The sequence below is a fragment of the Perca flavescens genome, chromosome 22, assembly GCF_004354835.1.
Source record: "Perca flavescens isolate YP-PL-M2 chromosome 22, PFLA_1.0, whole genome shotgun sequence".
In the NCBI taxonomy this organism is placed as follows: domain Eukaryota; kingdom Metazoa; phylum Chordata; class Actinopteri; order Perciformes; family Percidae; genus Perca; species Perca flavescens.
The window spans coordinates 8,120,622-8,146,783 of NC_041352.1; the positions used below are offsets into that span (position 1 = coordinate 8,120,622).

General features: G+C 41.3%; 1 protein-coding gene across 1 annotated transcript in view; it reads right to left on the reverse strand.

Annotated features, from left to right (window-relative positions):
• prkdc (protein kinase, DNA-activated, catalytic subunit) overlaps window positions 1-26,162 on the reverse strand; it is a 56,974-nt gene that overhangs the window by 17,232 nt on the left and 13,580 nt on the right. Inside the window, exons 30-66 of the mRNA XM_028569037.1 lie at window positions 24,623-24,756; window positions 24,256-24,486; window positions 23,484-23,710; window positions 23,186-23,394; window positions 22,506-22,638; window positions 20,890-21,048; window positions 20,052-20,255; window positions 19,723-19,911; window positions 19,169-19,273; window positions 18,877-19,044; window positions 18,661-18,788; window positions 17,999-18,206; window positions 17,530-17,708; window positions 17,248-17,416; window positions 16,461-16,526; window positions 16,307-16,370; window positions 15,625-15,773; window positions 15,257-15,397; window positions 14,906-15,025; window positions 14,624-14,767; window positions 13,612-13,763; window positions 12,962-13,093; window positions 12,004-12,115; window positions 11,530-11,654; window positions 10,396-10,545; window positions 9,958-10,131; window positions 9,652-9,750; window positions 9,313-9,523; window positions 9,021-9,195; window positions 7,814-8,017; window positions 7,098-7,213; window positions 6,794-6,925; window positions 6,482-6,661; window positions 4,832-5,040; window positions 3,601-3,739; window positions 3,112-3,300; window positions 1,751-1,975 (exon numbers count right to left, since the gene is read on the reverse strand). Of these exons, the coding sequence (XP_028424838.1) occupies window positions 1,751-1,975; window positions 3,112-3,300; window positions 3,601-3,739; window positions 4,832-5,040; window positions 6,482-6,661; window positions 6,794-6,925; window positions 7,098-7,213; window positions 7,814-8,017; window positions 9,021-9,195; window positions 9,313-9,523; window positions 9,652-9,750; window positions 9,958-10,131; window positions 10,396-10,545; window positions 11,530-11,654; window positions 12,004-12,115; window positions 12,962-13,093; window positions 13,612-13,763; window positions 14,624-14,767; window positions 14,906-15,025; window positions 15,257-15,397; window positions 15,625-15,773; window positions 16,307-16,370; window positions 16,461-16,526; window positions 17,248-17,416; window positions 17,530-17,708; window positions 17,999-18,206; window positions 18,661-18,788; window positions 18,877-19,044; window positions 19,169-19,273; window positions 19,723-19,911; window positions 20,052-20,255; window positions 20,890-21,048; window positions 22,506-22,638; window positions 23,186-23,394; window positions 23,484-23,710; window positions 24,256-24,486; window positions 24,623-24,756 (5,851 nt within the window). The remainder of the gene's footprint in view (window positions 1-1,750; window positions 1,976-3,111; window positions 3,301-3,600; window positions 3,740-4,831; window positions 5,041-6,481; window positions 6,662-6,793; window positions 6,926-7,097; window positions 7,214-7,813; window positions 8,018-9,020; window positions 9,196-9,312; window positions 9,524-9,651; window positions 9,751-9,957; window positions 10,132-10,395; window positions 10,546-11,529; window positions 11,655-12,003; window positions 12,116-12,961; window positions 13,094-13,611; window positions 13,764-14,623; window positions 14,768-14,905; window positions 15,026-15,256; window positions 15,398-15,624; window positions 15,774-16,306; window positions 16,371-16,460; window positions 16,527-17,247; window positions 17,417-17,529; window positions 17,709-17,998; window positions 18,207-18,660; window positions 18,789-18,876; window positions 19,045-19,168; window positions 19,274-19,722; window positions 19,912-20,051; window positions 20,256-20,889; window positions 21,049-22,505; window positions 22,639-23,185; window positions 23,395-23,483; window positions 23,711-24,255; window positions 24,487-24,622; window positions 24,757-26,162) is intronic.

Genomic DNA, 26,162 nt, shown 5'->3' on the forward strand with positions numbered 1-26,162 from the left:
TTGCTTTGGCGGTGTGCTTAGGGTCGTTGTCGTGCTGAAACACCCATCCTCGACCCATCTTCAGCTCTCTCACTGAGGGAAGGAGATGTCGGTCCAGAATTCCACGATACATGGCCCCGTCCATCCTCCCCTCAATACGATGGAGTTGTCCCGTCCCCTTGGCTGAAAAAGCACCCCAAAAGCATGATGTTGCCACCACCATGCTTGACGGTGGGGATGGTGTTCTTTGGGTTGTACTCTGTGTTCTTTGCCCTCCAAACACGACGAGTTGAGTTGAGGCCAAAAAGTTCTATTTTGGTCTCATCTGACCACATCACCTTCTTCCAGGCCTCTTCTGAGTCGTCCAGGTGGTGAATGGCGAACTTCATGCGGGCCTGTACATGTTTCTTCTTGAGCAGGGGGACCTTGCGTGCGCTGCAGGATTTCAATCCATGACGGCGTAGTGTGTTACCAACCGTTTCTTTTGTAACTGTGGTCCCAGCTGCCTTCAGTTGATTCATCAGTTCCCCCCCCTGTGGTTTTGGGATGATTCCTCACCGTTCGCATGATCAGGGACACCCCACGAGGCAAGATCTTGTGTGGAGGCCCAGACCAAGGGAGGTTGGCGGTGGTGTGGTGCTTCTTCCATTTCCTGATAACTGCACCGACAGTTGATCTTTTCTCTCCAAGTTGCTTTCCGATTCTCTTGTAGCCCCTCCCAGCCTTGTGCAGATCAACAATCTTGTCCCTGATGTCCGTAGAAAGCTCTTTGGTCTTGCCCATGGTGGTGATGTTGGATGCTGGTTGTTTGGGTGTTGACAGGTGTCTTTTATACAGGTAACGAGGTGAGGCAGGTGTATTTGATGTAGATAATTGGTTCGGATTGGGGCTGTGTCTTAAAGAAAGACTAACTGGCTTGTAGGAGCCAGAATACTTGCTGTTTGTCCAGGGGGTCAAATACTTGTTTTTCCTCATCAGATGGTTATCAATTTTAATAAATTCATATGATGTGATTTTCTGGAATTTTCTTTGGGATTCTGTCTTTCACTGTTAGAATGTACATATGATTACAATTGTAGATTTTTGCATTCTTTGTAAGTGGGCAAACCTGCAAAATCAGCAAGGGGTCAAATACTTATTTCCCCCACTATATATATATATATATATATATATATATATATATATATATATATATGACCTCATAAGGAGCAAGATTCCAGATCGGCCCATCTGAGCTTTCATTTTCTCAAAGGCAGAGCAGGATACCCAGGGCTTGGTTTACACCTATCGCCATTTCTAGCCACTGGGGGACCATAGACAAGCTGGGGGGAACTCATATTCAAGTTAAAAAACCTCATAAAGTGAAATTTCCATGCCATGGGACCTTTAAAGTAAGAATTAGGGCTGTGCAACTAATTCAATTTTGATTGCAAAAAACAATCCAACTGAGAACAACGATTATTTTGCAATTACATTATGCAAGTAAACTCTTATTTTGTCTTGTGTTCTGAAGGGGAATTCACAAAGTTCAACGGGAAAAGTATTAAGGGAAATATCACAGTTCAAAGTGTTTTCACTGTTGATTTGTTTAACTGTTTCTCTGGGGTTGTTTTTTATTCAATACTTGCAACATCTTCGCAAAAGTCAATGAGTAATCGTGTTAAATAATCATGATTTCAACAATGACCAAAATAACTGTGGTTATGAATTTTTCCATAAACCGAGCAGCCATAGTAAGAATGAATGAATAATGATCTTTGTGGTCACTGACCTGCATGAAGAGCTGCATGGTGTAGTTGGTGTAGTATTTTGCGCGGTCGTAGTCCTCCTGCAGGATGTAGAGCAAGCTGAGCTCCTGGCTGTAATGGCTTTCCAGGAGCTTTTTGCGCTCCTCCACCCTCATGGCTTTGTCGATGAAGGTGAGAAGAGTTTGGTCCGTCTCGCCCTGCTGCAGCTGCTTCAACATGCTGCGGATCATGTGCTGCAGGTACATTTCCTGGCACACACGAAAAAAATAGAAAACTTGCGTGAGAAAAGCAATACAGTTCAGAATTTCACTACTAATAATTTCACTACATGTGTTACATGAATGTAACTAAGTACATTTACTCAGGTACTATGCTTTGGTACAATTCTGAGGTACTTTACTTGAGTCTGTTCTTTCCATGCCACTTTCTACTTCTCCTCTACTACATTGCAGAGAGAAATATTGTACCTTTTACTCCACTCCATTAATCAAACATGTTTAGTTACTTTACACATTAAGGTTTTTGCACATGAAAAACACATGTAGATTATAAAATCCGATGTTTTATTATAAATTAAACTACCCAACAATATCGCGGCCTACAAGTCCAGCTGAAAGGATTAGACCATTAAACACTTAGTTGAGTGACAGAACTGTTTTGATCGTTTCCAGGTTCTAAAACATGAGGATTTTTCTGCATTGAGTACTTTTACCTTTAATACTTTAAATACATTTACTTTTACTTCTAACAGTGTTTTTAAATTGTAGTATTAGTACTTTTACTTAAGTAGAGGATCAGAATACTTCTTCCACCACTGATTTTCCTGACTTTCCATTCCATTCTATTTCCACTGATTTGATCAAGCTACAGAATTCTTTCCTATTTTTGTCTGTCAAAATCTAAGCTTAATTAATCAGTAATTACAATCACAGCACCTCCAAAGTATCTCCCCTTATACTGTATACACTCTTTAATCCACATAGAGTCCTCAGAAAGGAGACGTCTGAGTCATGCATATAACACAATGCATTTCTGGCTGTCTTCCTGAAATCACATGTCATGTTAATGTCCTTCACCCATTTTTTTGCTGTTTCCTGACCCTTCGTATGGAAAACATGGCGATAAGCAGTTTGGTCTTCTGTCTCTCCACTGAATTCCCTCACTGTAATATTACATGCTACAATCTATAATCTAAAATATTTATTTCCCACAGATTACAGTACGTAATGTAGGTTTTTTTATTTCAAACCATCCGTTCACGTTCAACGAGAGACGTGAGAAGAAAGGCGTTTTGGTTGGAATCAAACCCCACAGGATGTCTGCCCTGCCTGGTAAATGATTGATGAATGATCATTCCTTGACTGTGAAAGGTCAGATCTGTTACCTGGTAGATTGGATCTGACCACATCCTGTCCAGGTTGGGCGGGGAGTTTTCATCTATGTTCACAGTGGCGCAGTACTGAAGAGACTTCCACTCAGTCAGGTGACTGTAGGCCTCCATGGCAGCTATTTCCCAGAAGTCCTTCTCAGACTCAGAGGGCTCGTCACCACTCCAGTGCTCAGTGTTCAGAGCCTGCCAGTATCATCAGAATCAAAATCAGAACACTTTATTGATCCCCTCAGGGAAATTTTTCAGTTACAGTTGCTCACAGTCAGATGTAAGGCATAAATTAGGGTCAAGAAAAAACAAGTCAATAAAAGTGCAGAAATGAAAAGTGAAGTATGAAAGAGAGTATGCAATTCTACACTAAAGTTCTCCACACACAGCTGGCAATCTAGTATAGTAGTAGTAGTACCATCCACGTGCATTGACATGCTTCCTTATATTAGTAATATAATATATTTAGATTTATTGTACTGGGAAAATCTATACCTCATTGTAAAGCTTGACAGCTTCTGCAAAGTCAGTGTTGGCTTCAGCTTGAAGCGCAGTGCAGGTGATCGACTTGGTCCCAACTTTACCACCAAAGATGCCGCGCACAACATCATAATCCTCCAAGGATCTGTAAAGCCTGGAGAACAGGGGAAACAAGGAGCCCGCTACTTACTACACCTAACCAAAGCAATTACAAGATTGATCTCAATTACAAGATTGATTTGTACATGTACAATGTAGCTGCTGACAGTTACAATCCGACAAAAACTGGAGGAACAGATGTATGGTACACAAATTTCTCTCTTTTTTTTTTTTTGGGTATTTTGGGCACCACCTAAGCCAAATGAATTTAAAATCAATGAAAGCATCAGAACTAATTAAATGACTAATGATTGTAGTTGGTCCCCAGTAGACTTCTTCAGCAAGTTCTGTCTTGCTTAAGTTTTTTTATTTATTAACTGCTCTAGCTTTTCAAACCTTTTAGACACAGCTATGGGAATAATGGTCTAGAACAGAGATCTTCAACAGGGGGTCCAGGAACCCCTAGGGGGTCCTCAGAGTCACTCCAGGGGGGCCTCCAAATTATTGTTAATTTTTGAAAGTTTATTCAAAAACTGAAATGTCTTAACATGAATCCAACATCTTATTAGAAAATATAAATCCCCTCTGCTTACTGGCCTATAGGTAAGGTAGTCACTGAGGTAGCCATCCACAGATACAGTTAATAAGGATTCACTGTGCCACATCTATGTTTAACATTAAAAGATGATTAATAAAATGATGCCAACAATTATTATTTCAATAGCTTAGTGTCCTATGCAATAAAAGGTATGTATAAGGCTGTAGGCCGCCCTACAACCTTATTATAGGCCCAGTTTAATTATACTTAATTAATTAACTTAATTTATACAATATATGTAGCAGGGGGTCCCTGCTCCATCTCTCTTTTAGTTAAGGTGTCCTTGCTTTAAAAAACATTGAAGACCCCTGGTCTAGAATTATGTAAAATTGCATACGTTTTTATTTAAAAAACATAATATTTTCTTGAAGGAGAACCCCTAACACCCCCCAGCCAAATACGTGCACCTAAGTCTTCTACAAACCAAGGGAAGAACACTGTCCTCATAAAATAAATGTAAAATGGTAGCATGTTGCTCGGCTCCCAACATTCAGGTGCAGGCCAGCACTGATAGAACCATTAGCACGGTTAACACCAACATTGTAATACCTTGCCAGGTGGATCCATTTATTGGTGTCGGGGGGGATTTCTTTGTGTCCTCGAGAGCGTTTGGCAGGAGGCTGGTCCTGGCCACCAGCATGCAACAGGCCCTCCTCCAGCAGCAGGATGCCCGACGGCTGCTGGAGGCTCATCAGGCAGGTGGAGCTGATGTGTGCTGGATTGAGCTGCTGCAGCTCCTTATGCTGGTAGCACATGTCCTAACAACACAGCCAGCAGAGTATTAAAAAGGTATAGTAATCCATGTTTATCAATTACACTTTTTGTCAAATTCAGCGAATATCTCCTCACGGTCACCTAGCCTCTCTATTTTCGGCGGCGGAGCTTGTTCTTTGTTTGGCAGTTGAGTTCACATTTTTGGAAATCAGCTCAGAAGCCTTATTTATAGTTTTGAGTTGGACTTTTATAATCAAGCTATAAATCAACAAGAAATTAAACCTATACAGTATAGAGAATTATGGATGAGGCATCATCACCCAGAAAAAAAAGACACTTCTCCAGAAGAAAATAGCGTATTAATGTGTAGATCCTAAAACATATGTAAATATAACAATTAGGGCTGTCAAATGATTCAAATATTGAATTGCGATTAGTTGCATGATTGTGCATAGTTAAGCTTTTTTTTTTTGCCATTTTCTAAATGTACTTGTTTTTAATGCTCAAGTGGTATTTGAGACTCAACGTCAATTAGGGATGTAACAATTACCAGTGTTAACGGTAAACCACGATAAAAATGTTGACAATAACAATTGCGGTTTTCATTTGAAATATCATTATTATCACGGTGGATTATCACGGTGTGGAAACCCTGTGTTTAATCCTTCCCAGCTTCATCCGAGGCTCCTGAAGTTGCCGCGAAGGCACACTGCGTAGCCTACAACGTGCGTTTCTTGAAGTTGGAATCATGGTGGAAGGAGGAGATGACAGAGCTCAGGACATGTGATGTGAAAAGTTGCACTTTTGATAAGGTTTTGCCTATATTTTTTATAATATAATAAACACTGTTACACTTTTTGAAAATAGTACAGCTTGTGTAGCTATCAGTGCTTTCTGAACATATTGAACACACTTTTAAAAATACCGCGATAATACCAAGATAAACGGTGATCATTTCACTATAACCGTGAGGTTAAATTTTCATACCGTTACATCCCTAAAGTCAATTCACATCGACAGGAGCATTAGGAGCCTAAATCTTAATTGTGATTCAAATTTCAATTAACTGCACAGCCCTAGTACACGCAAATAACTTTAGTCTTGTCCAGAGAGCCATTTGGAAGGGCTCTAAAACTGAACTTGTCATTTAAAAAGACCTCTGTCTTTATCCATTTCTGCTCAAGGAGCCTTGTTTCTGCTAGCCAGTCACAAAGGTACTGCTGCTTGGCTTCTTGATTTCCCAAACTGCGGAGTGGCCTAAATCACAGAACGCACGTGTGCTAATGGGTGCGAGTGGCGTTGAAAGAAATTTAGGTCAACTTATTTATCATGTTAATTTTGACAGCCCTAATATTAATATGTACTGGCTATGAAAACACAGGCACTACTTTCATTTTGACACAATCAATGAATGCTGTTCATTTTTTGGATTCAAGACAGCAGATTGAAAATATAAAAAATAGTGAAATAATCTCCAGGTCCTACCTGCACACATGCTATGAATGGAGGGAAGCAGAGCGTGCTCTGGCTCAGGAAAGTATTAATGCTGCACCGCAGCTCCTCTTTAATCCTCCCGCTCTCCCCTCTCGCTTTGAGTGTTTCCATTTCTTGGAGGATTCCGGCAAACAGGGAGCTAAACAGCTGTTTGGCTAAAATGGGATCTCTCTGAAGGAACATGTAAAGGGGAAAACAATCCATTAGCTGTGATCAAAGCGGTTTAATTTCTGTTTTTTTTCGGGGGGTATATGTATGGTTTGTATTAATTTGTATTTACAGTCTGACTGCTGTGTACCTTACCTGGGCCAGTGCTTGAAGGGGGGCGATGAGGCTGCTGTATGGGATCTGGATGTCTGGAAAGTCTCCCACTCTGTAGTTTCGATAGAGAGTCACCTGAGCCTCTTTTCGGAGCCTTTGATCAGCTTTGTCTTCCTGTGGGGCACCCAACAGAACCACTGATAGTTAGACAAACTGGAAGTTTGGGGAAGTTAGTGACAGTAAGGACTGGGCTATACAGTAATCAATCTTAAAAAGTCTTTGTGTGCCGCCATCCACTCTTTCACAAATTAATAGCACTAAGCATAAATATGTTTCAGCTTGATACCTTTTTCTGTTTTTGTTGTTGGATTTCTCGGTGTGCAAAACCCAAGCTGACTTTCTCCTGATCCTTGAGAAATCTGCGTCTCAATCTGAAGATGTTATTACGTTGCTCATTTGCTGCTGTTGAAATATGGACGACAAAATATACTGACATTTACAGCATTTCAATTCATTTGAAAGGTTCAAAAACTAAAAAGGATTGTTGTAGTAGTGCACATCAAGTCTTGAACACAAATACAAGAACTACAAGAACATAGCATACAATAGGTTCTGGCTTCTTGGGGCTGTTGCTTAACATACTTTGTATTTCAGTTTCTGAGCTAAAAAAAACTGCTCTTTATCATTTTACAGTTAAAACTGAATACAGGCCTTAATGTTAACCCCATTGACTATTTGGAACTGACATACCAGAAGATACAGTAAAAGCTGTTAACTCTAATATATATATATATATATATATATATATATATAAAAATCACGTAACCTATTGTAATTAGATATTAAATATGTAACAGCATCTCAGATACGCCTCCTTTACATGTGTTTAAGAAAGGCCTCTTTCTAAAAAATGCCAAAGTGATATTGTTGAGGAACTGGCATGGAATTCATGATATCGGTACCTGTATCGGTATTGACCATTTTTGAACGATACCCAGCGTACTTAGAACATACTTCTAAAACATATTTAAACGGGTGGGTATTTTCTTCTCAGAGACTAACCTCTGGTACGACTGTCCACCTCATCGGTTGATGCAGTAAGGCGCCTTAGGCCGAAGCCTTCTCCTACTGGTCTCCTTGCTGCAGTTTGCTTCTCTGCCTTCTTATCAAACACCAACAATGAAGACAGAGACTCAGATCCAAGTGTGTAGTCTGCTAGCGTATCCACGCTGCTGCCCGTCAGCCAGTCATACACTGGACGTCGACCTGGGGAGGGGGGGGGACTATACTGGTAAAAATACCTGTTTTAATCTGCAAGTTCTCTGACTGCATAGCTACAGGTACAGCACACACTTCTAACATTAGTACTGCTTTATTGTCACCTATTACCACCTACTATTGTCACCTGCAATGGGCTGGGTGCGGCTTACCGGCGTCACAAAGCTTACGAAGCGGAAGTGAAGCAGACGGAGGGAGGCTCAGAGAGACTGACTGACAGCCTCAGACAAAGAGTCAGTAAGAAGAGGATGTGCTTCGGATTTGTCGTGACGTTTCCCCACCAAGTTGTGTTATGTTACGTCCGCGTCTTGAATGTCTACAACTGAACGGTCAACTGAGTGTCGACGCAAGTGTTTGACACCGCAACAAGGGCCAACTGGCCCACAAAAGCTGACCCTGTTAAGTTTCCTAGACACAGCCATAATATCAACTTTTCCCCAGGGTTGTGGTTATGTCTTGACATTTAATACCAGGAGACTTAAAGGGGCGCGATGCAGTTTTGGCCATTTCTTCGCTGCTTTTTGCTCGCAGGTTTCTCTATAGAGCTCCCACTACAGCTTCGGAATAAATATTTGGCTATGTTTACTTGTGTCTTGACACCTCGCTCCGTCAGTCTGCCGTTTCCTCTTTCTCTGTTCCTCCGACAATGCTTTCCTAGCTTTCTGCTTCTTTTTTGTCGGCTCAGCCATGACGATAGCATGAAACTCCCTCGCAACTTTGTTAGCCGGTTCCTGAATGGGTGTACGTGTGCAGTGCCGTGAAGCAATTTGTTACATCGCCAGACCTGATATCACGCGATACATCCTGACGCTGAGCCGGCCGAAAGTTGCAAGGGTGGTTTTTCCGCTCACTGGTGCTAGGGGGGAGCGAGACGACCACCATTCAACTAAAAAAAAAAAAGTCATATAACCATTCCAATGACTCCGAAGCCAGTCAGTTAAGGTAAATTAAGCTAAAAAAAAACCTGCATAGTTCCCCTTTAAAACTGTACCTGCTGTTTGGGTTTGGCTAAACTCTAAAGAACTCTGAGTGGCTCGGAGTTTCCCCTTCATGCCTCCAGCCTGCGACGCTGCCACGCTCTCTGGGCCTTGAGAGCTTTGGGTCTCAACAAACATGGGGGTCATCACTGTGCTCCTGAAGCGCCAGTTGGAATCAATCACATAGTCCTGGAGAGTGGAGCAACGGAATCAATACGTCAGACTCATCGGTAACAAAACCTCAAGCTTCAAATCTTAGAAACTGGCTTACCCCGAGAGAAATAAATGCTGCAGATTTTAACTGACCTGGAAGGTACACTCTGACAGTGGATACTCAAACATGTTTCGTTGGAAATCAGGACTCTGGCTGGTCATTTCCAGCAGCAGATTGGTAGCCAAGCTTAAGAAACACTTTTCTATTCGACAGGAGTACAGAGAACGAAGCACCGTCAACATTCGCTCAAGGGTGGCAGTGGGGAGGCGCTTCTCCTGACTCCAGAAGTTACGCACATAAAGCCTGAAAACACAATGGACACGGGCGTTTGATTTCAGGTAAAACACTGAAATGATCAGCTTACACTTCCCTGCGCAATATATGAAAGGCAAACATCAAATAAAGACAAGTGAGAGAAAGCGGGAACTTACTGAAGGCCTTGGTTTTCTTCAGACAGTCCCTGAAGTAGGGTTTCTTTAGCTGCATTCAAAACCTCTACCGAGGTGCTGTCTTCCATGCTCTCTGCATCACTGGAAGAATAACAAAACAGTATATCATTACAGTTCACATCAGGGAAGAAACAGTGGACCGCAAACAACATTAAACCTTTAAATGATGCAGTCACCCCTTCGGTCAAACCAGAAAAATGTATCCAAAACAATGATGTGCTAGTTTAACAAACAGTGTGAAACCAGAATAGTCTGTTTGAGAACACAAGCCCAAAAGGCTCAGAGTACCTGTAGTTGTCCTGGATCCACATGAGGATGTCGTACATCCTCTCTCTGCACACTGGTGAAGGGTGGCAGACAAAAGCCATCACAGCTCCCAGGAGCTCCTGGAGCTGAACTGGAGTCAGCTGGGCAACAATCTTGTGAATGATATCCAGACACACTCTCTGCTTTGCTTCATCCCTAGGGGCACAGAAAAGTAATAGTAATACATATATCCAAATGTGTTATTCATTTACATAAGTGACATCACCACTTTAAACCATTCGCAGCTAATCAGACAAGCTCCGCACTTTAGTGCAGTTTGTGTGAAAGCATGCCGGGAGATTTCCTGGCAAATCTTTGTACAACAAACTACAGTGCAGTGTGCAGGGCTAGCAGGGTTATAGCAATCCAGAAAGACAATAAAAGGTGCAGATCATTGAGAAGAGTATGGTGATAACTGACCTGTGGCGCATCGTCTCAATGAAGCCTGTGGTCTTCAGATGCAGAAAGATGTCTGGGATGACTTCGGCTCGACTCAGCACGCATTCCAAACAATACGTTTTTAAGATGCCGTGCAACTTTGGCAGGAGGGAGAACACGTAGTTGACAAACCTGAAAAATTAAGAATAAATCTGCAGTTACAATAAGACTCAAGACAGGTTAGAAAATGACTTAGGGCCCCATCTTGCACCCGGTGCAGCGCAAAGCCCGACACAGTTGTCAATTTCCCGTCCAGTGCCAACGTCGTTTAAATAGCAAATGCACCTGCGCCCATCTTTGCACCCATGGGCGTGCTAGTGTGTTCAGGTACATTCTTGGCGTATTGCTGTCTTGAGGCAGCGGAAAGTGATCGCGCCATTGACCAACAAAAACCTGTTCTAAAGTCAATAACGCAGCATTTCATTGTTATTTTAACGCCCGCTTCACCTCGTGGAGTTTTGGTGGCATAGTGCTCGTGCCATATATGATCTGCTCGCGCGCTTTCATGAAGTGCCTGGCGCAGGTGCGCTTAGGGCATGTACGAATCCACTTTTGCTAGTTTAATGGCAGAAAAAAAATGGTCAAAAGGGTTGTACTTAGTGTCTTAGTTAATCATAGGTGTGTTTTGGGCGTAAAATGCAATAAACCAATCAAGGTGTCATCTCCCATTCCCTTTAAAAGCCAGGCACGTTTGAACCTTGGCACGTCGCTATTATGATGGCGGATTTGCTAAACAGGAAGGAGAGATATTCAGGAGGACAAACTGATCTGCTTGTGTGTGAAGTGGAAGCGCGCGAGCAGATCAGTTGGAATAGGAGATGACACCTTGATTGGTTTATTGCAGGTTACGCCCAAAACGCACCTATGATTAACTAAGACACTTTTGAACCATGCGGACCCTTTCTTTTCTCCGTTAAACTAGCAAAAGTGGATTCGTACGTGCCCTAAACGCACCAGGGCCAGGCGCTTCACGTAGTGCGCTTAGATCGTTAAAATAGGGCCCTTAATGTCTAAGCCTAGGATCAGGTTAAAGGCAATTTACATACACTAAAATCCATGAAATTATTTTTATTACAGGGGAATAGTAGAAAACAAAAAGCAGAACTACAGACTCACCGATCCATAAATGGAGGAAAGTGCTTGGACACTTTGTTCAAGCATATAATGAACTTGTCATCCATGTCTTTTTTCTTCAGATTTGTTATCTTACTTGCTGCGAGACTGAGAAGTTCTTGACGATGCTGAGACAAAAAAATCAAAAATGAATTTACTTTAATTCATGTAACAAATGCAATAAATCTTTTATCATCAAGATAAACATCTACTGACTTCACCTAAGCATTAACTGTTTTGTTGGATCTTTGTAAATTATAGAGTGTGGTGTAGACCTACTCTATCTGTAAAGTGTCCTGAGATAACTCTTGTTATGATTTGACACTATAAATCATTTTTTTTTTTTATTGAATGAACTAAAAATAAATATTCTTTTCATGTGAGATCTTTTCTATTGAGGTGCTTTGAGCTCTGCTCAGACATAAACAGAGATGCTGTGTAACTTGTAACTCAACCAAATTGGGGAAGGTCTCATACATTGTCCACTTCAGCCATATTCTTCAGGACGAGGCCGATAATTTCTGCAGCAGCTGCGTAAACCTCTTTATACCTTACGAAGGACACGTTGTTGGTCAGAGACTGGATGTACCTGAAAAAAAAAAAAAAAACAGAAGTGATTTACTGTAAGATGCTTTGCAAGATGGCAGTATGTCAGCTACAACACAGATGTATACACGCTTCAAAAAGAATATACTACTTTCTACTTCTCTTCCTGGCTGATTTAGCTCACCCGAACATGCAACTTCCAAAAATATGATTTATATTAGCAAATGAAATCACATTGCACAGTATTTGGATATTTAGCTAATTGGTGAGCAGAGCAGCAGAGAGCAGGAGATAAAACGCATCCTGCAAGACGAGGTATGGGAGCTCAAAGAAGCTCACATAATAAGCCAAGAAAAGTTCTCAGCAGAGATCTAGGCTGACAATCGGTGGCATGAAACTGAGCTCGAGGCTGAAAGAGAAAAGAGCAACAGCCTTCAAAAACAGCTGGAGAAAGAGATTCAGTCCCAAGCTGAGAGGTGTCAGAGGCACATAAAACAGCTGATGGCTAAGAAGGACAGATGGAGGTGGAGAGATCCAGAACCTGAAAAAAAGCGTTTCATTTTTATTGGACATATTGTTATTTTCCCCTATTAGAGCCTTTGCATAATTTCCAAAAAGTGCTTATTTAATGATGTAATCTTGAACATAAGGCAACTAAGATATTTACAGAGATTGTTCATTGTAATAAATGCAGTGTTTGAACCTGCAAAGACATGTTGTTGTTTCGAAAAGAAAACTGTAAAATGCTGTAAAAGTATGTACATTAATATTGGCAAGTGAAAAATGTGAGTTTGCACTCAAAATCAGTATTAACATTTCTGTATAATAATATTTAAAAAACAAATTGTCACCAAAAACACGTTCAATGATGCATTCTAGTATATTTTACCCGTCATATTCAATTCCACACAAGGGGTCGTAGGCAGGGAGGTTGTTGGCCAGGATGATTCCCAGCAGCTGGAGTCCAACGGAGTTGTCTTTGCTATTTGGGTCGGTGCCTCGAAATCGCTCGTATATCAGACTACAAGGGCAAGAAAACAGATAAAGTCAGGGTTCTGTACAATTCCACTCTATTTATAAAATACAGAAAAAATGCGTACTAGAAAACAATGTACTACCAAACATACTGCCAGATATTATACATACACCAGACAGGAAGTAGAGTGTAAAGCATAGAGTTTCTCTATCGTGTCTGTTTTCTCCAGACCAGTATTTTACAGAATTACACAATGAGAAATTATTGCTATTATTTATAATTAGTGACAACTGCTGCCAATTTACCCTCTGGCCTTGAAATATCACTTGGGGTTTATAAATCAGGCCTGTTTTCAAAAGATTTCAAATAAAAAGAAAAAGATGTTTGGCGTTTTTAATCTATATTTCACAGACTAGATGAAGAGGGGAAGTCCCACAGGCGAGACCAAAGAATTGTTATCATGGGTGTCAAGAGTGTCTCTGTCCTGGACTGACCATTTCCACTGAGCTACAGGCTTCTGTCAAAAGCTTATCAATTGTTCAGTGAGAGTGTGCAAGCACTACCTGTAAGGCACATGCAGACAGTCTTTCCAGCACTCCACCAGGGTGCGAATGATTTCCAGGTTGTGGCGGAAAACTGCCTTCTTGGAATGGAAGCAATGCTTCATCAGGAACTCCAACAACCGGTTGGCAAGCACTTCATCTCTGGGGTTATCCTGGGACAAAAATAATTCTGTTACTAATAGTTATTTTATAGGATGATAAAATGCAACAATAGCTAAAAGAAAACTGGCATTTTTATATGAAACAGTTAAAGTGAAATATCCATAGATCAAGACAAAAACGGGTTGCTCTATATTTGTTAACTTTAGCTTAAGAACCCTTTTATACATCAGTCTATCCTGCTGCTAAAAATCAGTGTGTTGCCAATTAAGATCTGGACCCGATGATATCATGTTTTTTTGATATGGCTGTTGACATGTCTTCATCCTTGTACTTTATGTGTAATCATTGTCTAACTCTGTGCGTATTTTTTCTTTTTATTTCTTCTTTTTGAGCTCAGCTGCTCAGGAACGCAACATTAATTTCAGTTTCAACCTTAGGTTTAGTCTATATCCACGGCGTTCCACTTCCGGGATTGCTCCAGGCCGCCAGAAATTCCACCAGATGCATGTCTTTTTGCTGATGTCCGTTACCTTCCGCTTCCTTTGTGTTGGAATTTTAAACTCCTGTCTATTTCTGAGGACTATGGTTAACTGCTCCTCAGATCTCTGCAGGGTAAATCCAGACAGCTAGCTAGAATATCTGTCCAACCTGAGTTTTCTGTTGCACGACTAAAACAACCTTTTTGAACGTACACATGTTCCACCAAAACAAGTTCCATCCCGAGACTATTTGGCAGTGGCTCCGTGTGGAGCTTAGCGCCGCCCAAGACGATTGCGATTGGTTTAAAGAAATGCCAATAACTAACAACAACAACCAGAGCATGTTTTTCTCCCATCCCGGGAATACTGTGTGGACTAGCCAAACCCTCCTCCGCAGCAGTGTGAATGAAGGTCTGGCAAAGCGAGACTACCTTAGGGCTGGCCAGGCTTGTCCAAGAGAGCACTATGACGACAATATCCACCACCATGAAATGGATCCCCTCTCCTCCGTTGTTTCCAGAAACAATGACTTGCAGGAGCGGGCCCAGCCAGTGCTTGGCATATGGTCGAAAAACCTGGAGAGATCCAACAGCAAAGATTAAATCCCTGAACGAATACTGAACACAAGAGGAGCAGAGTATGAGGTGTCACACACGGGTAGATGCAGTATCATATCTATTTATTTTCATAGACGGTAACTGAATCAATGTAACCTCCTCTGTGTTGATGATCAGCTTGGAGATGAAGAGTCGGATATTCAGAGGTGTTGCTGGATTCGCTAGTTTTGCATGTAGAAATTTCATCCATGGAGGAAGTTCACTCGGCACGTTTCCCTGTTTCATTAACAAAAAGAGCATGTTGAATGACGTTCCAGAATAATATTTGTATTTGAATATATTATAGAAAGTGACTAAATCATTGTAATTTATGTGATGTCAAAATATTGGATGTGAAGCCATGCGTTTGTCTCCAGCGTCACTTAAACCTGTTCAGATTAAATCAAAAGATTAAGACAAAAAGATCCAAAGTCCAAAACGGCTTTACTTTTTTTCAGTGCCACTGACCGGTTCAATTTTAGGAGTTATGTTGTTCCTCAGCATGTGACCAATAAGAGCAGTCATGGTCGCCATGCATTCATGCTGATTCAGCTCATCCATTTCTAGATCCACCATTGCATCCTGGGAGGGATTTGTCTCTTCTGTCTCCTAGATGTACAAACATACCAACCAACCTCTTATCAAAACCACATTATAATGTATTTAACTGCCAGTTACCGGTCACAGTGCTAAACATGCATACATTAAGACGCCAGCAAGGCTTTTACCCTCGGCAGGGGGTCAAATCTCTGATGTTTAGACCATCGTACGACACTAAAGCATGTTACAAGCTCAGTGTAGTTTCATAAGGGAAAAAAATAAATCTAATGACTAACTCTTTTTGCAACGGTGCGTTTGCGTCCTTCAGGGTTTTGGGAGCTGAAGGAAAAGCTCTGGACTCCGGTGGAGAAATCAAACTGACTCATCTCCTCACTCAGGCTGCTGTCGGCCATGTAAGACTGCGAGGACAGATACACTGGCGCTTCTGTGGAAACCACAACAGAAATCTCATGAATAGGGCTGCAATGATTAATCGATTAGTTGTCAATTATAAAATTAATCGATTGTTGAAAGTGTTTCGATAATCGATTTGAGTTATTTTTTATGAAAAAAGTAAAACATCTCTGATTCCAGCTTCTTAAATGTGAATATTTTCTAGTTTCTTCAGTAAACTGAATATTTGAGATTTTTGGGAAACACTAATCAACATTTTTCACAGTTTTCTGACATATTATAGACCAAACACCTAATCAATTAATTGATAAAATAATGGACAGATTAATCGGCGATGAAAATATGTTTTTAGTTGCAGCCTTACCTAAGTCACATCCCATTTCATTTCATTGTAAAGAGCAGGGCATTTTCCCCAAACATAAGATAAGTCTACTAATTAAGCCTGAACACTGCATAGTTTGGGGTGGAGATGGAGCATGCAGCAAGGTAAAACATTTTAACTGCTCCGTGACAAAGATGGCCAAATTCCAAAAGTTTAAAAACATTGTTTGCAGCATTAAATACCTCCATTCTCCTCGCTCACTTCTTTTCGAATCATGATGTATTTCTTCTTTCTCTCAAGTGGGACCTACAGTGATGAAAAATACGAATGAATGAACCATGACTGCAACTCAAAGTACAGTGTTAAACAAACCGGTGTGTTACAAAAAAAGCATACCTCAATTTCAATTGGAAACCTGTAGGTCCTTTCAATGTCAATGATGTTCTCCAGAATGAACTGATTCTGGACAAGGAAAGAAAAACCCAATCAGTGAAGTCCTCTCGAGTCCTCCAATCACCAAAACTACTATAGCGCTCAACAGTGTGGCTCCGGTAGTGAAAATCACATTTATTTTCTCCATAAGGATTTTTGATTATTAGCCATAATGTCTATACCATCTCAGGTAGACTTACCATGAGCTACGAGACTGAAACAATGGTTCCTACTCCTGTAAAAGCTACAAGTCCCTATGAAATCAACCTTGTTTTAAGAGGTTTTATTTGCGATGTCATGGAGAAGTACACTACCCACAATCCTAAGCGTAACTTAACGTCTCTGATTGGTGGAGCTCGCCGTTACCATGGAAAGGTTTGACACACCCGCAAACTCGTGAACGGCTAGTGAGCTACTACCATTGAAGTCTACCATTTTTTTTTTTTGCATTAAATCAAATGTTTTCTGGTCAGTTTTCATCTCGTAGCTGTTTGGCATGGTTCCAGGCTTAAAACTCTTTATATAAGCATTTTCTGAAACGTCAACAGAGCAATTGAATGGGGGGGGGAAATCACTTCCGGAACCAGAGCCGTTCAAAAAGTGGGCGGTCACCGTTGCGCTCGCTTCCCATGGATTAGACAATAATAGATAATGTGAAGGGAAGTACGGCAATTGTAGTACATGGTTCCAAAATAAAAGATGACTACATTGGTGAAGGGAGTTGGATAAAATTGAAGAAGCCAGTTGTTACCTTCTCTGGTTTCTCACTGAAGAGGAAGCCTTGGTAGAATTTGGGCTCGTTGAAGCTGCAGCTGATGACGGTGATGGAACAGTTGTACGCGGCACAGTGGTAGTGTCTCCTAAGTTCCAGGAGCTGAGTCTCACCAGTCATGTTCTCAGTGAATGCTTCAAAACATGACCTAATTGAAATCAAATCAATATTCATTGTTTCTTCATCATGGAAGAATTAGGACATTTTACATCACTGCCGTGTCACTTCTTGAATTGTAAGTGTTGTGTTGGGGAGTCCTACTTGATCAAGGTCTTGGACAACTCATTCCCCTCCGTTGTGTCTGAACGACAGTAGGCTCGGTTAATGCGGGATTCCTTGGAGTAAACCTCTTCTTTGGGAAGACGAGAATACAGGAGCTCCATCAGCTTGTAGCAGCCGTTCTTCTTCAGCAACTGGATCTCAAATTCCGTTTCATTTGACTGAAATTGATGAATAAATTAGCCTTAAATCCATTCCAATGTGGTCCTCTGATCTAAATAAATACAGCACTAGCTTTGGGCTGTGAGGACAAAAGATCTATCTGCCAAGTGTTTGATTAAAATCTTAAAGATACCAGATGAATGAACAACTGTCTTTTTAGAACATTAAAAAACAAGCATTACCATAAAAGTATACAATAAAAATCACAAATGAAGCTAAAACAGCTGTAAAAAAGTGTTCAGTGTGCATCGTCAAATGTCCCTGAATGCAGCAATGTTGAGCAGCAAACCTTTGTGAAGCGGCTGAGCAGCAAAACAATTATGTCAGAGACATTTGCCACAAAGAAGTCGCCCAGGGCCTTGGTGCTACAGTGAGAGGCCAGAGGCAGCAGAACCCTCTCGGACATGGCCTGCAACATGGAGCTCATGGGCACATCACCACGCTGGATCATCCCGTATACGGTGCACAGGAGCTGCATCTGCCGCTCGCCGCTTGACCTAGTCACACATTAACAAACACGGGGAGTGGACACAAAGCAACTCCTGTGAGATCTAATGCAATGTAAAATGATGACTCTGCAATGGAACTCGTTTAACCCATGAATTCAAAAAAACTATTTTATCAAAATTGCAGTATGGACTAGCGCAATTTTTCTTAAAAGGCAAAATCTGTGTCAAACCATTCTGAATTAGGTATTGTGGTGTTGCAGAGACGTCCCGGCCTACAAATCTTATCCTCCTGACTGAAGAAAAAAATCTTTGTTTGGTACAGATCCTGGCAAAAATCTAACTGTAATCATTTTATTTTCAATATTTGGCAATGACAATGAGAATAATGATACAAAAATTATCATTCCCTCCAATATCGTGACTTATATCACATTCGCAATATCAGTCAAAACAATTGCAATCAGATTTTTTTCCTCATAGCGTGCAGCCCTACTTTACTAACCGCTTAGCAATTCTTTGGAAGCAGGTTTGGAAGGGCTCCTCCATGATGTGTTTTCTGTCACGGCACAGAATCCCTGCCATCAGTTTGAGCAGGAGTGGACTCTGAGAAAGCTCCAAGGCATCCAGCAACTAAAAGACAGAAAGTCCCGTAGGGTTGGTCCAACCGCCAAAGCACCAACTGCAAGTAAAATCTGGTTAAACCAAACAGAGATTTTACCTTTCGGATACAGTCCATGTAGTTGTTGCGGTGAAGTGAGCCCTTGGCAAACTCATCTGACTGCATGGGGAAGTGGGCCGCCACCAGGGCGTCCAGGGCTCTCTGCAGCTCAGCCAGTGGCTCCTCTGGGAGGGTTGTGAAGAAGGGTAACACCAACAGGGCCTGACTCTGGGGAGTTGAGAGAATACGACGAAAGAAATGTACAGAGCTTTGGTTACTTTACTCAAAATCAAAAGTTATTTCAAGTAATCCACTACACTGACTGTATCACAACATAAACCTATTCCATTACCTTGAGATTGAGTGGCAGATTCATGTCAACCAGCAGCAAAATGAAAGTGGAGAACACCGGTCGGAACGCTTCATGGTTGATATCGGAGCAGACAGACGAGTCAATCTGATGGCAGAGGGAAAAGTGTCCAGGAAATACATTTAAGCTATAGTGCGTAGTTTCACAAGCCTTCCGTGATCTTGCACCCCACCCCTCCTCCACGCAGTTGCTAGTTGCCAAGGAGGACACAGAGGATTAAAAAAACATGATGGACTCTTTAGAAGAGTAGGTAATTCTTTTCACACAGCCATACTGAGAAATCCAGAGAGAGTTGTGTGGCGCTGATAGTCTTAATTAGCTTTGTAGCAACTCATTTCGCAACGGCTTGAATGTAACGGACGTTCAATAATATCAAAAAGTTACGCACTAAAGCTTTAATATGAGAAAAATGGGTAAGCTTGTATTGTACTGCCTTGTACTGTTTTATCCCTGGACTTTATGTATTCACTTTTTTCAATTTAATCTAGTTTTGTTTTGCTAGGGGACATGCAGCAGTAACTCCAGCTTTATAATACCTGGAGGAGCTTGGAGAGCAGCAGAAGAGTGGCAGTTTTGCTCTCTGGAGTTGAGGAGTGTCCTTCCCACCACGACTGCAGACTATTCCATCTTCTTAGCACCTCTTCCACCAGCTGTTTTCCCTGAGTCTTCCTCACAGAGCGCTCTCTAAAGCTGTGGTCCAGCATGCCGTTCAGCAACGCACTCACCTGGTGAAAAATTCAGACAGCAAAGCCTGCCTCACACACGAAAAACATTTCCTTTACAGGCACATGACTAGGATGCAAAAAATTCTGAAACTAATTCAAAATTGTGGGGAAAAAAAAAAAGAGAGAGGAGAAAGCGCTACCATGCTGGGATTTTGAGAGGAGGCTTTCATGAGGCGGGGAACTGTGGTGTCCAGACTTCTCAGCAGCTCAGTGTTGATGGTCGACTGGAAGAGGCTGTAGAAGTACTCGCCGTGCGAGAAGCTCAGGAAGTTATGGCTGTGACTTCCAGATATTGGCACAGAGAGCATGATGGTGTTCAACAAAAAGTCTACCAGCTGCTCACTCTGCAGACACACAGCAATATACAACAGAGGGGCAGCACGCTGTGAGAAACACTTGGTAAATTCATAGAAAAGACAAACTTGTATCATAGTGTTTTTTTCACTGTTTTTTATTTTTTTTACAAACTATACATACAAAGATTAATCGATTAGTTGTGTCCACAAATTTTTTTATCGCCAACTATTTTGATAATCGATTGATTGATTTGAGTCATTTATAAAGAAAAAAGTAAAAATTCTCTGATTCCAGCTTCTTCTTCGTTTCAAGTTTCTTCACTCCTCTGTGACAGTAAACTGAATATCTTCGAGTTGTGGACAAAGCAAGACATTTGAGGACATCCTCTTAGGGTTTGGGAAACACTGAATGGCATTTTTCACTATTTTCTGACATTTTATAGACCAAACAACCAATCAATTATTTTCTCGATTAATCACCAGATTAATCAAAAATGAAAATAATCCTTAGTTGCAGCCCTAATGCATACTAATACATCCACTATTCATTTGGCTACATTCTTAATTTCATCCTAACTTCTTTTTGCTGTAGTCAGTTGTCTGCAGCTATAATTACTCACCGTGGGTAGATTCAGTGTCATCAGATTTTAACAAATCTAATCCAAAGAGAGGTAGCACTGACCTGTTGACTTAGAGAGAAGGCTAGCTGAAGCAGGCCGTCTGCTAGACTCTTGGTATTTATGTCCAAGGATGGAAGTGCCTTCCTGTCCTCACCGGGTGCTATGCCTTTATAAACTGTCATCAGAAGTCGGGACCCAAGGGATGTGGCATAGGTGGCATCCTTTAACACGACGAGAAGCACAAATACACAAATGTGGCTGCTACTTTATTGGAGAATATGTAATATGTATACCCAAGTCACCAGAACATAAGGTCAAATATTTTACTTTGAGTTCATTTTCAACATGTTTTGAGTGTTTAATGATTAAAGGTCCAATATGTAATATTTTTACTGTAATAAATCCAAAAATGACACCAATGCCTCATCAGATATTAAGGAAACATGTTAAACTGAAATACTATCTTTTCTGACAACAATGCTAATGTCAGTATTTTTTCTTTTTGAAATTTACATTCCGTGACGGAATTTATGTTTATGTTTTGATCTGTGTGTTGTTATCAACGGCCCAGTTTGACAGGCAGGCCGGGTTGCCAGATATACCTGTAAAAACGTAAACCCAGCATGCTACAGCTATAACGGTAGTACAGCCATGAAAGCAGCAAACAAACGAACAGGATCAACGGAGATAGATTCTACATGACATAAAAAAAAGAAAACAGCATGTTTCTAACAGTTGCGTGACCAGAGACGTAACAACCCCCTGGTAAATATTGGAGATGTATTTGAAAGATGGATCCCAAAAGGACGCAGAGTTGGCTTATTTCCTCCTGAACAGGTAAGCATTAGCTTCATGCTAATTTATCACAGCTACTAGGGACGGCATTTTTTGTCATTTCAACATTTGTGTACTCAAATTGAATTATATAGCTAGAGTACCCGAGTTGGTTACTCGCAAAAACAATTGAGACATAGCCAGTAAAGTGATCCCGACTGGTCCTGGCTAATGCCGCCATGCTAACCCTGCTAACTGTTAACGTTACCGGGAGGACCAGGCAAGCGGGCCATGGCTGCAGCGTGTAGCTTACAGCGTGTAGCCTCTTCAGCGGCTGGAGCCGACAACGGTGAGTTATTTTAAACCACGAGAGGGGGGCTGTAAATCGGAAAGAGAGGACTGTGAGTTTGCAGTGTGTTTAGCGATTGTTGCCGTAATTCTAAGCCAATGAAGTGTGTTCCGTCGGCAAGGTAGTGGTATTTTTAGCGTTTCGTATTGTAATTCTAAGCAGAGGAAGTGTGCCTGACTGGTGTGTGGAGAGGACAGTGAGGTATTTGTGTTTTTAGCGGTTCATACTGTAATTTTCTCCGCGTGAGCACTGGCTTTTATGACTGTCAATATAGCCAGCATCTAACGTTAGCTACTCCGCTGTGCTGTGGAGTAACGTCTGGCTATGTTAGAAAAGCGTCTAGCAACATTGTTGTGAATGCTCCGGTCTCAGCCTGGCAACCCCCGTGAACTTCGAGTCTGGGCAGGAGGGGGCGGGGGAAACGACTCTCCAGTATTTTGAATTGGTAGTGCAGTAACTATTTTAACCGCTAGCTGCCAGTATTACATACAATATTACATATTGCACCTTTAAGAAAACTGAATAAATGAAAAATGGTACAATCTTATTAAATACCTGGCTGTGCAGAATGGAGCTGAGGAAGTCGGCTTTGTGGACCTGCTTACAGGAAGACAGAACCATTTCCATTTGGTCATGGCGGCTCAGGGTGCTAGAATGATAGAGGTCTACAGCACACAACTCCTCCACACTAGAGACATCATTGTAGAATTAGGGGAAGAAACAAAATAATACGATTACTGTTGTTGATAACTCTACTATTATCACAATCATTTTGGTCTCAGAGAATGAAATCAGGCTGTGCCTCAACAAGACCGTATTTGTTACAATCTGCTAGAACCAATATGCTATCTATTTTTTTTCCAAAACTATATTTATGGCTATCCAATTGGCGAGTTGTCTATTCAGGTCTCAGTTAGCTCAATCAAGTTTGTATTATCTTTACCATCCTCTTCTCACGCAGATAGCAGCGTGAGTGATGTTTCACTGGAGGTGTAACTATTAATTCCTTGGATCAATCTATTTATTATAATTATATTATAATTTTACAGACTCAACTTCATTGATCTGCAGTTTTTGTAATAAGTGTTGTTAGGTTTTAAATGTTTTTTTTCTAATTGTGCTGTCTTTTTAGTAATCCTGCACATATTGCACAATAAGAAAAACATTCCATGTGGCTTTTCTTGTTCAGTAACAGTGAGCTTAAAATGAGAGTAGTCAAAAATGAATATACATACCTTTTGCGTGAGATTTTTGTCCGCAAAGTGCTTTCAAGACAGGTGCGGTAAGGTGAGGCCAGCAGCGCCTTTAGTAAGGGAACACACACTTCTGGTAGGTTCTTCATTACCTCCACATCTGCCATGTTGAAACCTACGGAGGACGGCTCGCACACCACCAGTGCTGTAAGCTTGAACAAATCTGAGACAAAGATGTCTTGTTCCAGAAGCTGTGAATAAATGAAGGAAATAGTGAGCAGAAAAAAAGAAGAAGAATCATGGCTTTCTTAATGTCAGAGGGTCTTAAATTCAGCGATACCTTCTCTAACTCTGAGTCTCCTTTGACGAGAATCATGGTGGTAAACTCCAGCAGGCGAACGATGATGGTGCATTTGCTGAAGTTGTACTGGTCCACCTCTCTTGGGCTGAAGTGAGAGGTCTTTTTGCCGAGAGAGAAACAGCTCTCTGCTGCTGCCAGTTCGTGAGTTGCCAGCTCAGTCAAAAAGAAGCGTATTGCTTTCAGAAAGCGTGAATCCTCTTTGGAGCCTTGACAATAAAGGAGGGGGAAAAAAAATGTATTTAATACAGTCACTGTAGGGCCAACACATTTTTTTTTTTTTTTTTTGATCAAGTTACCTGGACAATTCAATAATGTGGAAACTATTCTACGTGTTATTAAAAATACATTCAAAGCATACAGTATATGTGTGTGTATGTTGAGCAGATGATGACCTCTCTGAGTAGATGATGTCAGCGAGTATTATTAGTATGCGTTTTATTTGGTAGGTCTGATCATTTAATTCCTGTAAAGAAATTGTACGTCACTGATCTCAGCCTTTTATTGGTAAAATTCCATATACACACCAGAAAATTTGCAAACTTTATTGTCTTCGTTTCCTATTTTAAATCCTACCTGGACACTAAAACATGTTGGGGCCATGTTGTTGTTTTTGTTTGCGATGGTCTCTGCTCTACGTCGAGCGATTACATTGCTGCTATTGTTTGAATGGTAATACTTACATAGTTTTTCTGTGTAAATAAAGTATTAAAAAAATAAAAATGTCAGAGAGAGGCATTTTCTGATGACTTACTAAGCATGTGATGAGGCTTGATTATGTGTAAGTGGATGAAGGTGTTGTAGCAGTCCAGGGCAGCCAGCAGCATGTCCATCCACTGCAGGGTGCCTCTGACACTGAAAGGACCCGTCAGGTCCCTGAGAGTGGGCTGAGAGTGGAGACCCCCACCCTCAAACCGTGAGATCAGGAAGCCTATGCCATGATCCTTCAGCATGCCCTCTACCCACTGAGGCGGAGACCTCTTTCCTAAGTCCGGTCACACACATCAGTGAAAATGTAAATTGAATTATAAAAGGATAGCATTATTTTCTTTCTTTTTTTAATGAATTCCATCTGTTGTTTTTACTTGTTCATCTGATCAAAGCCAACGTTGGAGGCTCACCTGGGAGGAGAGGTATGAACTCATAGAAGAGTTCCATGCATTTGTGGCGACACTCGGTCTGAGGTCTCCCAGATTGTTCCAGAAGCCATAAAACCACATCAGAGAGACACAGCTTCCCGTCAGGTGGAAAGCCCCTGGATACCGAGAGAAAGGAAAAAAAAGACAATGATGGAACATTTGCCATTTATGAATACACATAATTTAGAATGTCTCATCAATGCATAAACATTAATGCAATTCAGCCTCTTGTACACACAAAGGGCAGTGGACACATACATATACAGTATGTATTAATGAAATCTAATGCTTAAAGGTCCAATATGTAATATTTGTACTGTAATAAATCCAAAAATGACACCAATGCCTCATCAGATATTAAGGAAACATGTTAAACTAAAATACTATCTTTTCTGACAACAATGCTAATGTCAGTATTTTTTCTTTTTGAAATTTACATTCCGTGAATGAATTTATGTTTATGTTTTGATCTGTGTGTTGTTATCAACGGCCGGCCGGGTTGCCAGATATACCTGTAAAAATGTAAACCCAGCGCGCTACAGCTGTAACGGTAGTACAGCCATGAAAGCAACAAACAAACGAACAGGATCAACGGAGATAGATTCTACATGACATAAAAAAAAGAAAACAGCATGTTTCTAACAGTTGCGTGACCAGAGACGTAACAACCCCCTGGTAAATATTGGAGATGTATTTGAAAGATGGAGACAGCTTAGATCCCAAAAGGACGCAGAGTTGGCTTATTTTCTCCTGAACAGGTAAGCATTAGCTTCATGCTAATTTATCACAGCTACTAGGGACGGGCATTTTTTGTCATTTCAACATTTGTGTACTCACATTGAATTATATAGCTAGAGTACCCGAGTTGGTTACTCGCAAAAACAATTGAGACATAGCCAGTAAAGTGATCCCGACTGGTCCTGGCTAACGCTGCCATGCTAACCCTGCTAACTGTTAACGTTACCGGGAGGACCAGGCAAGCAAAAGCAACCCATGGCTGTTTACAGCGTGTAGCCTCTTCAGCGGCTGGAGCCAACAACGGTGAGTTATTTTAAACCAGAGGAGGGGGGCTGTAAATCGGAAAGAGAGGACTGTGAGTTTGCAGTGTGTTTAGCGATTGTTGCCGTAATTCTAAGCCGAGGAAGTGTGTTCCGTCTGCAAGGTAGTGGTATTTTTAGCGTTTCGTATTGTAATTCTAAGCCAATGAAGTGTGTTCCGTCGGCAAGGTAGTGGTATTTTTAGCGTTTCATATTGTAATTCTAAGCCGAGGAAGTGTGCCTGACTGCCGTGTGGAGAGGACAGTGAGGTTGTTGTGTTTTTAGCGGTTCATACTGTAATTTTAAGCCGAAAAAGTGTGTCTGTCAGTTGGTTACAGAGCTCCGCGTGAGCACTGGCTTTTATGACTGTCAATCTAGCCAGCGTCTACCGTTAGCTACTCCGCTGTGCTGTGGAGTAATGTCTGGCTATGTGAGACTAGCATCTACCGTTAGCTACTCCGCTATGCTGTGGAGTAATGTCTGGC